Here is a 14454-nt window from a genome sequence, read left to right as displayed (position 1 = left end):
GATGGTTTTGAAAAATGGGAGTCTCCCTGCACAAGTTATCGCTTTGCCTGCTGTCATCCATGTATGATGTGACTTGTTCCTCCTTGCCTTCTGCGTTGATTGCGAGGCTTCCCCAGCCACTTGCAACTATATGTCCAGTTAAGCCTCTTTCTTTTGTAAATTGCCCAGTCTCGGGTATGTCTTTATCAGCAGCATGAAAACAGACCACTAGAGTAAATTCTCAGGTATGTCTTTATCAGCAGCATGAAAATGGACTAATACACTAGTACATTTCATTTTTAAAATATTTATTCACCTTTTTTAAAAAAATTGTCAAAGTCTTTGCCTCTTTGTAATTAGGTATGGGCATCTTCTTATTGTACTAGAGCTCTTTACAAATTAAAGAAATCTTATTTTACTATATATGTTGCAATTTATTTTCTAATCATCCTTTAACTTTTTGTCATATGATATTTTTACCTATAAAGTTTTATATATTTAAATCTGTGGACTTCATATAGCAATTCTCAGCTTGAGTTGCTGTGGGATGTTGAGTTAGAAAGCTAGGAATTTTGATACTACATTATGCCTACAAGCCAAATTAAAAACTAGAACTTTCAGATAAATTGAGTTCATTTTCAGTGATAGAGTTAATCCTAATTCAGCAATAGTGGCACTGGAGATAAAAAATTATTTATTTTGGAAAGTTGGATTTATAACTCAGACTTTTTGACAGACATTTATAAAACCTCAGGTCCACCCACTTGCCCTCATTCCAGAGCTTCCTAGAGTATTTTGTCTAATTCACAATAGTCCCTTTTATCACTTTGTACCATTTCTATTATTCAAGCTATCGTTAGTTCTGATTTATTTTCTTTTTCACCAGGCTGCATTGTAAAAACTTTTTTCTACTGCTATGCTGCTCTCTTTACTATTCTTTTCTTTCAGTATCTGTTTACTTTTTAAAAATTCATCTTCAGTATTTTGTTGTATAAATTGTGATACTGTTGCAAAATAAATTTAGCCTGGTAACAAATATTTATACTCTTTTCATAAACATCTGTGTTTATTCCATCTTTTCATGTCATAAAAGTATAAATAATTGCATAATTAACTTCAGGAAATTAATTCATTCATTCTAGTGACAATGGAGGCAACATTTAATTATTTATTTCTAACAGATGTGAGAGTTGGCAATTGATTGGATTTAGTGGATGAGAGCAAGGGCGGGGTTAATATGACTATGTTCTTTCCAGTCTGCAATGTTGGAGTTATAGTAATGCATAGGCCTTATATTCAAGGGATGTAAATCAGTAAAGCCAAAGTAAATATAAAAATACAAAGATATCTATCAACCCTCCCATTGATAACTAGTCACTGCTCACCATTTTCTGTGTGCCTGGCTACTACCTCAGCTTCCCAAAACCTTCCCCTGGACTCCCTGGGCCACCCCATAATCCAGCAATTAAAAAGCTGGCTCTTGCAAAGAAAAGACCTTCCAGGACCCTATTCCCATCGTATAGCTCCCATCTATTTTGATGGCAGAAAAATATTTTCAATATCACCTCTGGTAACCTCACAACAGAATACAACTTCAGAGAGAAAAGGCAGATTTAGTGGTGAAATTAATAACTCATTCAGGATCAATTATCAATAAATATGCTCAGTCTCTTCTTGGTAAATAAAGAGTTAACTCTAAAGGCCTCTTCTAGCCATAAGATTCTAATATCACCTTATACCAGAATTAGAATTTAATTTATATTCCAAATTTGACTGATGACATTCTAATGGAGATGAATTTAAATAGTAAGGTGATTAAAAATAAAAATTTAAAATATAAATGTATTTGATGATTTGAACTTGATAATTCTCCTGTTGGTGAAAGTTATCGGTATTTAGATAGGACTAAAGCAGAAAAAGTAAGCAATCTGAATGACAAGAAAGATGATAGATTCCTGAATATAACATCTAAGATACATGCAAACTGTGAAAACAAGACTAAGTAAACGACATCTAAATTAATTACTCACTATCTTTAGTTTCACCAGAGAAATAAGACCTCTAATGTTATTTAAGGTAATTTCATGATTTAAAATAAAGGGGATATAAGTATTGATGGAGGACTGAGTGTTGATACAGAAAAATATCAGAGCTGGCAGGGCACAGTAGCTCATGCCTGCAATCTTGGCACTTTGGGAGGACGAGACGGGTGGATCATTGAGCTCAGGAGTTTGAGACAAGCCTGGTCAACATGGTGAAACCCTGTCTTTAATAAAAATACAAAAATTATCCAGGCGTGGTGGTAGACACCTGTAATCCCAGCAACTCAGGAGGCTGAGACCTGAACCCGGGAAGTAGCGGTTGCAGTGAACTGAGACAGAGTGAGACTCCATCTCCAAAAAAAAAAAAAAAAAAAAAAAAAAAAGAAAAGAAAAAGAAAAAGAAAAAGAAAGATATCAGAGCTCTATTTTAAGTCCTCTCTTCTGTATTACTGAAGTAACATAGCAAGAAACTACTACATTAAAGGCACTATAATCTACATTGTGAGGAATAATATGACAAAACACAGTCCTTGATTTCAGGTAGTTTATAATTACAGAAGTCTCCCCTACCCCTGCCCCCTTAACCACGGTTTTACTTTTTGTGGTTTCAGGTACCTGCTGTCAACTACGACCTGTAAGTTAGGTGAATACAGTACAATAAGATATTTTGACAGAGACCACATTCACATAACTTGTATTACAGTATATTATAATTGCTCTATCTTTGTATTATTGTTCACCTCTTACCAAGGTAAAAATTAATCTTTAACGTCAGTATGTACGTATAGGAAAAATACAGCTATATAAAGAGTTCCATACTATTCACGGTTTCAGGCATCCACTGGGGGTCCTGGAACATATTCCCCCAGAGATAAGAGAGGATTACTGTGATATGAAGGACAAAGCAGAAACAAATAACTTCAGTATAAGTCATAATGTGATAGATATGCTGATAAACATTCCAAAGTGGCAAAGTAAACACACAGGAGAGAGGGACTTTCAATATATAAGGAAAACTTTCATACAAATGACAGCACTGAAATCGAACCTGAACAGAATATCAACAGGCAAAATGAACACAGAAGGGCTTTCCAAATGGTGAGGCCGGGCAAATATGTGGGATAGAAGAGCACAGGACAAACACCAAAACTGCATAGTGAAACTGGCTGAAATACCACTTTCTGAAATCCTGCAAAGATCTTCCAGTAAAGGGCTGGTGTTGAATATAATTTTCTTAAAAATGTTATTGAAAATGAGAAAAAGCCTTTCCTCTGAAACATTATCTGAAAGAATCCCAAACCATTCAAGGTAGGCAGGTGGAGATAGATATAGATATAGATACAGAAATAGATATAGATATAGATAGATATATAAAACACATTAAATAAAATTAAAATCTTGTTGTATAAAGATTGAAGTTTTTAGTTAAGTCATGTTACCTGGCAAACTGTTGAACACATAATGAGTGCTCAGTAACAATTTCTTCATAAATGAATTAACATAATTCTATTGAGTCATAAATACATGAAGATGTACAGAAGTTAAAAACTGATTACCACTTCAGGTATACTAGATACATATAAAATTAAATCAGTCTTTCTTGAGAGCAAGAATTATAGACTGAAGTGAAAGGCGACAAAAAATTCACAAGCTACAGTTGAGAGAAATAATTACCTGTATTTTTAGCAGGTGGAAGACTAGATATGTCAGTGAATCATACATTGATTATGAAATTCCATTTATCAACATTTTAAGTCTCAAAGAAGTGATACGTAAGGGAACAGGAAAAAGAGGCTGAAACTTGCCTATTAAATACAGGTTTAGGATATTCAGGGTTAACTGCAAGCAAATTGTAGGTTACGGTTAAGGGAAGATTCCATAGAGTAAGTGAGGAAACAAAATAAGAAAAATATAAAATGTTTACAAATGCTTCTTCTAAATGAGTTCTAATGTTTTAGACAACTCACAAATACATTCTCAAGCACTAGGCAAGGAATCACTTGGTCATGATGATGCATAATCCCAGAATGAAAACATTAAATGCATTGATCAAATGTCTTCTAAGGTAACAACAGAAAATGACAGCATTTGTATGGCATTTTGGAGACAAATGAAGTTTGCTTTTAATTATAATAAATATCATTATTGAAATGACTGCATTTGATAAAATACAGAGTGGTAAAAATGAAACTTTTACCTCCCTGTTCACAAGCGGGGATTTTCTGATGGACAGTTCCCTAACAGCCTTTTCATCAAAATGTCATTTTTCTGGTAGGCAGCAATCTACTTGGTGGCCCATTTACAATCAGTCCCACATCACAACCACATGGTATTAAGGCAGCACTGTTCCACTAGTGCTCCCTGAATTTTAAGTTAAGCTACAAATTCAGCTGCAGAAACTTCAAGCAATTGAAGCTTTTCAAGGATACCGCTACTGATTGCTTTGTAACCAAGACAAGGCTCTCAGCACTTTAGCTTTTCAATTGTTAAAGTAAGCTTTAAATATTCTTCCTTCGCATCTTTTAAAGAAATAGTGATCCACCCATCTCCAAAAAAAAAAAAAGATAGTGAGAAGTATAGAAATGATTTTAGTATTGTGGTTTAACTTGTTGAAAATTGAATACATTTCAACTGATTATTAATACCAAGGTCAAGCAATGCCTCTAACTCTCAGACCCTTGTCAATGTGTTTCAATAAAAGGAACAGATAACTGTATTTCTTCTACTCTAGTTTAGCTCGAGATACCTAATTTAATGTCAACTGGTTACATGCTCAACAGAGCATTACCACATTTCTGTATGCTTCATAGATTTGTGAGGTGTTTCTTACAGAATTAATTTCAGTTGATGAATTTAGTAAAAAATGCTATCAGAGTTCTGACGCAAGAGGACACCAGTCCCTGAAGTGCCCAATCTGTGAATATCATTACCACCACAACTGTCTGAAATACTCTAGCTAGTAAAACAAAATGTCATTATAAGCAAGTAAAGCATTTTCCACTGTTTTTTTTATTTTTTTTAAGACAGGGGTCTCACTCTGTCACTCAGGCTAGAGTTGCAGTAGCATGATCATAGTTGACTGAAGCCTCAACCTCATGGGCTCAAGCCATCTTCCTGCCTCAGTCTCCTGAGTAGCAAGGACTACAGGCACATGCCACCATGCCCAGCTAATATTTGTATTTTTTTCATAGAGACAGGGTCTTGTTTTGTTGCTTTGGCTGCCACTTTAATATTTGACTGACATATTCTCTCTAGATTGAAAGAGCGCATTGCGTTATTGGTGTTCCATGAGCAAATTTATACACAAAATAATACAGATATCTGACCAGCTTTTCCCCATTTTATAAGGAGTAGATTCTAGACTTCTATTAAATTCAGACAAACATTTCATCTGATATAAAGTTACTTATGATGTATATTACATGGACTTCATTAAAGTCTATGTAGTACCATCTAATATGGCAGCCCCTAGCCACATGCTGCTATAACTTCAAACGTAGGTAGCCTGAATTGAGATGTGCTGCAAACACAAAACATATACCACATTTCAAAGACTTAGTATTTTTAAAAAGTAAAAAATCCTTCTTAGTAATTTTATATTGATTCTATATTAAAATGATAATACTCTGGAAACACAGGATTAAATAAAATATATTACTACATTAATCTGGTTTATTTTTACTTTGCAATGTTATCACTAGAAAATTTAAAATTATATATGTGACTTGCATTATATTTCCATTGGACAATGTTAGTCCAAGCTGTCAAAAAACATCCACTGAGCAAATAACATTTTTTAAGAAGAAGAATTAAAAGTTCTGGATCAACAAATAGGGTAAAAAAATGACACATGTACAGGATTTAGGACAAATACTAATGACGACAGGAATACAAAAATAAGTAATAGGAAACAGTCTCTGTTGATCATTATGTTGTGAAATATAATGAGTCCTATCATAGTCACTTTGATTTTTTTAAAAAAATCTACATTGGGCAAATTTGTCAGATTAAAAAAATGTAAAAAGTGTAATAACCATGTTATTAGACCACACATAATCATAAGCTTCATATCAATTTGTATAATAATCCACACAGTGATCATTATTATTAAATTATAAAATTAATGTCTGGATTTTAAAAAACTTTTATGTATTATATTTTTTGGAGACTAATGCACCTTTCAAATTTCATACATAAGACATGTTATTGAATTAAAAGAATTATCAAGAATTATTTTAATTTTTCTTTTTATATGGCATCCACAAACTGATCATTTTGCTAACACTGAAAAAGGTTTCTTGGTGAAAATGTATTATGTAGAATTATACACTAAATTTTCTACATTAAAATATAGATCTATTTTTGGATTAATAAAAGAGCACTTAAACATTAAAAAGGTATTAAACTTACACTTACAAAATTACAATCCATTCCCCTAATTATTCTACTAATCATATAATTCATTTACAAGGAATGTTTAAATTTCACCTCACGATGTTTTCCCCTCCCAATCTCATCCCTTTATTTTCGGTCTTTAACTTCTTAGACTTCTTTTGAATATGTTGTTAATGATGATATAGTAAAATGAGTATTTAAAAATACATCAATATACCCTCCAGCACCACCCATCTTCCCCCCCAGGCAGTTGATGACCCAATGACAAAATACGCTGATCAAATCTCAATATCTAAATAGTTTCTTTGCTTTTAAATCTGATGTCTCAAAAGTAAATTACTATTTCTTGTTGAAAAATATTTTTCCTATCTAATGGCCCAAATCCTCTGTGAACGAACTCTTGCTTTCTCTCTCTCTCTCTCTATTCTTGGTCTTATTATAGCTCTCATTCGCTTAATCTAAGCCACCTCTTTTTTACATTTTACTGGTTCTTTCAATGTCTATGAGGATACTTTCAGAGTCTGTAATACTCATTTCTTTCTACCTAACTTCTAGTTACATAAAAACTGTTACCAAGAAAAGCTTTATCCACTTTTCCAGACAATATACAATTTCAGATAATAAAAAAAATTATGTTAGATTGTTTCTTAAATTCTCCTTATAGTCTTCACAACTATTACATTAAAGTAGCACAGACTAAGTCCAATGTCCAGGTTGCAGCCTTTCACTTAATGCCAAGAATTACGATTACAATGCTATAAAAAAGACAGTGCAATAGTTATGAATATACTATTGGAAGTGGACTGCCAGGGTTCAAGCCCTGGTTCCACCATTGATTAGTTTTGTGACTTTAGGCAAGTTACTTCTTTGCCTGAGTTTCTTTATCTGCAAAAGGTAATTAATGTAGTACCTATAATTTATTGTGAAAATTAAATAAAGAATAACATTAAAAATGCTTAGAGAATACCTGGCATGTTAGAAACTTTCAATAAATCATATCCTGAATAGGAATGCTCAAAGTGCTCAAGTCAGGAAAAAAGATAATTAAATTCCAAGGTAATTCTGATCTTCAAAGCTATTCAAAATTCTTATGGCTCAGAAATAGATTAGAGACAATAGGAGAGTCACAGAAACTCACCATTTGAAGGAAGACATTACAATATCTATAATTTCAGCAAATTTAGGATTGAATGTCTATGGATGTGGATGAAACCTAAATTTATACCCCTTATTTATTAGTGGTTAAATTAAAACCATTTCCCAAAGTTTTAAGCCATTTCTCATGTGCCCAAAAATACTCATCTCTAATTCTAATGTAATATCACGTACATTTCTGTTACATTAGGATTAGAGACAAGTTCTATTTAGAAATAACTCCAAAAACAGGTTTTATATTTTCAAACTGAAAATCAGTCAGATGTGCTTCAGCCTCAAGGATTGTGTTTATGTAATATTAAAGGAGCTCTGGCAGCGAGCTGCACTTTTTGTTTCTGAACAGGAACCTGGTTAAAAATTACTAGGGAAAAGCCACCACTTTTGCCTATTCACAATTAAAATAGAAAATAGGGTATATAACACAGGGCATAAAGTCCATTACTCAGATTGGCATTACTTCCTTTTCTATTATTCTGAGCAGCAAAACTCATTTTCTCAGTGAATCAAGTTTAATAACGCAATGGAGCATAACTCCCTATGGAAAAATAGAAGGTTTTCTGATAAGGTTTCTCCAGAATGCACATAGAACTAAATAATACACTAACCAAATGAATACCTGGCAGAAATGTAAAGATCAGTAGCATAGCATGTATTATTATGACGTTATCTCTAACAGCAAACTTCAAATCCGTGTTATAACTCATTTTCATAATAATGCTTGGGATACAACTTAAAGACTGAAATATTTGAGTTTTATATACTTATTTGGTAGCAGCTAAAGTGTGGAATAATAATTTCCACTTCTCTCCCCATCTTCTCTTATCACTTCTTGAAAGAAAAGAAAATACTAGTTGCATCAAATTCTAGGACACTTATTGCACCGTGTTTGTCAGTAAGCATATGGACAAGTGTCATACACATGATGGCATGTGGCTCTCCAACTGAGCAACTTTCTGCCTATGCAGCAGAAGGGATGAGAAGGGGGTGCCCTCTCAGCACAGGCCAGCCTTCTTGAACTTGTTCCTGTATTCACAGGAGTGTTCAGGTATCCAGGCACTTTCATCCCTTTGGGGTTGGTTGCTGGCTTGTACATGATGCAGAGAGAAAAGCATTGTTTAGCTTTAACCTCAAGTTTCAGCTCCATTTATCAGTGAGCTATGGATTTGAGTTTAGGACAAGCATCAACTGAAAAATTAAAAGTACCCTTTGCTTTCCTATTTATCATTCTTCCTTGACATCTGCATATTCAGCCCTTTCAGGCAGTAGTCTAGGGCAAAATAGGATTTGAGCATTTCTGGGTCCCTTGGCTTAAGATCATTTTACAAACATCTCATCATCATCCTACATAGATGACAGTAGAAACAAAATATGCTTAAAAAAGAAAAAGTAGTGTGTTTCTTCTCTTTTAGTCTTTAATATCTACTTTGATATGCAGAGAACTACAGTGATTGCAGAGCTCTGAACAACTATTTGGTCTGGCAATGACCAGACACAATTCTTGAGTTTTGTTGTATGATATATATATATAGGCAGAGTTGGGTGGTGAATGCAATGCTTACTTCCGTTCCCTTGAACAGTATGGGATATCAATGTTAAAGAAATGTTCAGAGAAACTGTGAGATGCATAAATTTGATACTCATTACAGCTATAAAACTAGACATCTATAATCATCAGATTTAAGTTGAAAATCTTTACTAAGTTACTGGAAATAAGAAAACCCTCTATTTTCATCTTGAGGTTGGAGGAAAATATGCTCATTCTTAACATTTCATGTAAATGCATCAGTAACATTTGGAAAAACAAAACAAATATGCAATCTAAAAGTTACAATTTAAAAATGTGGCCATTTCAATGTATGTGCCTCTTAAAGCACACCTAGTTCAAGAGTAAGAAGATAAGAAAAGTCTTACCTCCCATCTCGATCCCAGTCATACACCTCTACTTTGATTGTTCTGTACATGAGAAAAACATAAAGTTACTTAGTAAGATCAAAATAATGTATGGATGAGAATTTAAAAATAAGTTGTTTTTTTAGATAAAACAGTGTATGCTTATAGATTTTACATATGAATTTGAAGTTAATTTTGCTAATTTCATTACTATAATCCAATTTGTATCTTAAAAGAGGCTTCTAAAACTTCATTGATTCCCTAAAGAGAGTAAGAAGAGTCTACAGGGGAAGCAGGTGCAGTTTGATAGAGCCCCCCAAAGGGATGGTGTGCACCCACTTCTCCACTCTTGAAAATCACTGTCTTGGAGCAGTGTTTCTCAAACTCAGCATAGATCAGAATCATATGGAGCACTTGTCCAAACATGGATTACTGGACCTCTCTCCTGGAGTTTCTGTAGGTCTGGATTGGGGCCAGATAATTTGAATTTCCATGAGATCACCAGGTGATGCTGACTGATGCTGCTAATCAGGAAGAACATTATGAACTTTCTTAAGAACTTTTCTAAGAACTTTCTTAGGAAAAAATGAGTCCAGCTAAATACAGATATGATCTTATTAAATGAAAAGAATGATAGTCAAGTGGCATGATAAATTTCAAACTAAACTTAGTAACATATTGGTAATCAATAGTTCTATGACATGGGTTAATAAAACTATTTTTCTATCACATGTAACAAAATAAACATTGAGATTTTTACTTTTTATTTGCTTTTCTTTGGGATGGATGGGGTTTTTATATTACAATCATACAATAAAGTTTCATAAGAAAAAAAACTCGGATACTAAGAAATCTTCAGGTATATTATGGGAAAATCCTCAGGCCCACCTTACCCAGGTATTGTGAAACATTAAAATCTCTTGTGCTACAACTATGGAACTTTTGTGAGTCAGCAATCATGAGTATTTCAGTATAACATTTTCAAGAGTATTTCAGGGTTGATAACATATCTAAGCATAGTGTTGCAACTTTTGTTTTTCTACTTGTTCCACTCTAGAAGGATCGTACCACGGCAAAGGCTGAAGGCAATGAAGATTCTGAAATAACTTTTGAATAAATTAAAATTTAAAATTAATATTCAATGTATTTTTGCATTTACATATTTTCATTTTTGGAAAGTTAAGTTTAACCAAATTTTAATTAGCCAATTTATGCCACTTCTCCAAATCACTGTAGATTTTTTTTAAAGTTATTTGAAGATTTTTGAATAAACTATCCTTCTTACCTGTCATAGTCTCCATTACATAATGCTCTGACTGAGATCTTGAATGCTTGCCATACCGGATTTAGAGTGTTTTTGACAACTTCTGTTTTATGACAAATTGTAAAACTGTAAAGAAAAAAAGTTTTCAGTTATTTGCATGATTTGACTATTTTAATTGATCTATTGTTTTAGTAGTCATTCCTCTATTTACCTTTTGTTCAGAATAGTCAGTCCCATTGTTGCTGCTACATCACTTCATGAAAAGAGATATGTGATTTTAAAACTTGAAAGATCACCTCACCATAATCTCCTTTGTAATAAATTTACCAAAAGCAAACTGAAAATTCAATAAATCCTGAAGCTGTTTTGTAAAGAATCTCTGTAAAAATTGTGGTGACATGCTGATGGAGTGAAAAATATCCATTGGTCCCTAAGAATATGAAGGTCACCAGCAACTTTGAGAACAGTTTTGTTGGAGTGTTAAGAAGAAAAACCTGGTTTTAGAGTGGGTTTAAGAAAGAGAAGAGAATCTGAGGCACACTGTGTAAACCTTTTTTTTAGTCTAGCTGTGAAGAAAAAGGAAAAAATCAGAATAATTTAAGGGAAAAGAAAGGATTAATCACAGGAAAGGTTTTCGTTGTTCTTGTTGTTACTTCTTGATGGAAGAAATAACAGCAAGGTTGTCTGCTAACGGAAAAGATCTGGTAGAAAGGAAGCCACTTCTGATGCATGACAGAAAGGTGGGAGCAATGTTTTTTTGTTTGTTTGCTTGTTTTTGAGATGGAGTCTCCGTCTGTTGCCCAGGCTGGAGTGCAGTGGCGCGATCTCGGCTCACTGCAACCTCTGCCACCCAGGTTCATGCAATTCTCCTGCCTCAGTCTCCCAAGTAGCTGGGATGACAGGCGCCTGCCATTGCACCCAACTAATTTTTGTATTTTTAGTATAGATGAGGTTGCACCATCTTGGCCCAGCTGATCTTGAACTCCTGACCTTGTGATCCACCTGCCCCAGCCTCCCAAAGTGCTGGGATTACAGGCGTAAGCCACTGCGCCCAACTAGGAGCAATGTCTTTTAAGCAGGTAAGAGTAGATGGGATCCTGAGCATCAGTGGAGGAGCTGCCCTTGAGAGGCCAGATAGTCATTCTGCAAGAACATTCAGCAAGGCAGAGTACATGGGTTGATGTTGTGATGGGATCATGAGGAGGCTCTCCAATTGCCACCAATTTCTTATGAAAGAGGATGCATAACAATGAGCAAAGAAGGAGGATGAGACATAAGTGATAAAGTGTCTGGGATAAAGAAAATGTTCACAGACTAAGAAAAAGGAGTACAATTCCTCAGGAACCCCAAGGGCCCATTTAAGTTTACCATCACATCATGAATCTATAGAAAGACCAATCAGTGTGTGGGTTCTTTCTTTATTGAAACTACTGGTTCTATATATCTAAAGAATTCCTAAGGGAAGGAAGACAGTGATTCACAATATGGGACAGAATTCATGAAGCTTTAAGCTTGGTTTTCTGATTCAAATTCCAGTGTCATTTCCACAAAATGATTCAATCTGAAGACATCAGTCAGCTCCTCGAAATGTTCTTCCTTCATGTGAATTTATGCAACAGTTTCTGAGCTAGAAACATTTAAAGTAATCTTCACTGAAACAATAAATAAACCCAATCTTCATCAAGACCTTAGTCATGAAGTGTTTCAAATGCAAGTATCTAATAGTAATGACACATGAAAATATTAATAAATACCATAGTGAATATACTGCCCCTAACCCCCACAATGAAATATCCACTCTTTGATAGGTCTTCAAGTTCATTTTCCTACTCTCAAACAAGAGGGATGTGGTTCTATTAAGAGATAAGATAGAAGCATAATACTTTATGAAAGGATCAAGTTTTTATCACAAGACTTATGGCATTAGTGCCTTCTCTTTCCTGGGAGTATCCTCACCCATCTAAGGAAACTCGTGTCACTAAATTGTTAGAGCCCAGGAAAATGTATCTGTGGTCAAATGTTCTCAGAGCTGACTCACCTGAAGCAATTTAGGAGTCACTGGGGGGAAAGGCATTACAAGTAAGACAGAGGGGCAGACAGAGAAGACTCTTGAAGGGTAATGAAGATGTCTAAAGCAGAGGAAGAAAATCAAAGTGGATAGGGGAAGGTGAGGGAGGGCTGTAGGGGCTCAGAACACAGAGAAAAGGCAAAGGTACCAAAAAATTGTTAAGAAAAATTCACAGAAAACAAATTACAGAGGGAAGGCAGAGCTCTATGTTGGTTTGTTTCAGAAATAAACAATATATTCATTAAGATCCATTCATAAAAATGCAATAAGTTCTTAAAGATCTACAAAGGGAATTTCTCTTGTATCATATTCTAATATATAGCAAGTCTTTGGTATGATGATAGATATAGATAGCTAAATAGATGATAGATAGATGACAGGAAGAGAAAGAGAAAAGGGAGAAAAAGAGAGACCGAGAGAGAGACTAGACTGACAGACCAACTGACCATCTTCAGACCAACATGTTCAACCATCTACCGACTTTTTGGCCTCTTTGCTTATAGTTAAATCAAAATTTCTCTTATATTCCTAGTGTCACCAGCTGCAATAATTAATAGTTTTGACACCTGAAACATTTCCTCTCAGGGAAGGCATGTCCTTCTTACTGAGATATTTATGAGGCAGGTAGTCATTTGTTGCCTACTAATCATTCTTATTTCTAATGTATTAGATACCATATACACAGGAAAACCTCACTGGTAAGAATTCCAGTCCTGGTGTAACTCGTAAAAATTCTGCCAGGAGCCCAGTGTAGCTTTTCCTAACATTCAGAAGTATTTCTATATAAATATTATGTGTGTGTGTTACAAATAGTATTATAAAAATGTATTTTTATTAAATAACTGGTATTAAGATACTTTAAGTGAGGCCACTTACCAAAAATGGCTATTCCAAAGGAAAATTATTACCCAATCATAAATAAATGTTAAGTTACTAAATAGATGTCAAAGAAAGAATATAAGAGTATAAGATCATATAGTATGAAGGCTTTTAATTAATACTTCCAGTAGAAATTAAGTTTTTCCCTTCATATGAAATAAGTAACAAATACACTAGGTATTAGGCAATTTTTGAAATAGTTCCATATTTTAAAAATATTTAAAATAAAGCTAGAATCTTTGCAGTTAAAAATAGAGACAAAAAGTGAGGCGTAAAAGCATCTGTATACATTCAAAATACAACAAAGTATATGCGTGCATATACATACATAAAATATCTGGATCAAGCTGCAAACTAGGTTTCTGTGTGTAAATATAAATGGAAAGTTTTCTGAAATGAGATTCACCAACTTTTAAAAATAGTTTTTTCAAACTAGTTGACATTTTTGGATTAGATGTATTTTTCTTAATATTTAGATTTTATTTAGTGAGTGAACACCTTTTTTTTTTTTTTTTTTTGAGACAGAGCTTCACTCTTTTTGCCCAGGCTGGAGCATAATGGCACGATCTTGGCTCACTGCAACCTCCGCCTCCCAGGTTCAAGCAATTCTCCTGCCTCAGCCTCCCAAGTAGCTGGGATTACAGGTGCCTGCCACCACGCCCGGCTAATTTTTTGTATTTTTAGTAGAGACGGGGTTTCACCATGTTGGCCAGGGTGGTCTCGATCTCTTGACCTTGTGATCCGCCCACCTCTGCCTCCTAAAGTGCTGGGATTACAGGCGT

The 14454-nt window shown here is 34.3% G+C and overlaps 1 protein-coding gene across 4 annotated transcripts in view; it reads right to left on the bottom strand.

The window, feature by feature from the left end:
• Positions 1-14454, bottom strand: part of LOC105496899 (copine 8) — a 240662-nt gene that overhangs the window by 96572 nt on the left and 129636 nt on the right. For all 4 annotated transcript variants that reach the window (XM_071071896.1, XM_071071895.1, XM_011767544.3 and 1 more), the window contains 2 exons: positions 10747-10851; positions 9483-9524 (listed from right to left, as the gene is read on the bottom strand). In XM_071071896.1, coding sequence (XP_070927997.1) covers positions 9483-9524; positions 10747-10851 — 147 coding nt within the window. The remainder of the gene's footprint in view (positions 1-9482; positions 9525-10746; positions 10852-14454) is intronic.

This window comes from Macaca nemestrina, chromosome 10 (assembly GCF_043159975.1).
Source record: "Macaca nemestrina isolate mMacNem1 chromosome 10, mMacNem.hap1, whole genome shotgun sequence".
NCBI classification, from domain to species: Eukaryota; Metazoa; Chordata; class Mammalia; order Primates; family Cercopithecidae; genus Macaca; species Macaca nemestrina.
This window is presented reverse-complemented; position numbering and strand designations above follow the sequence as displayed.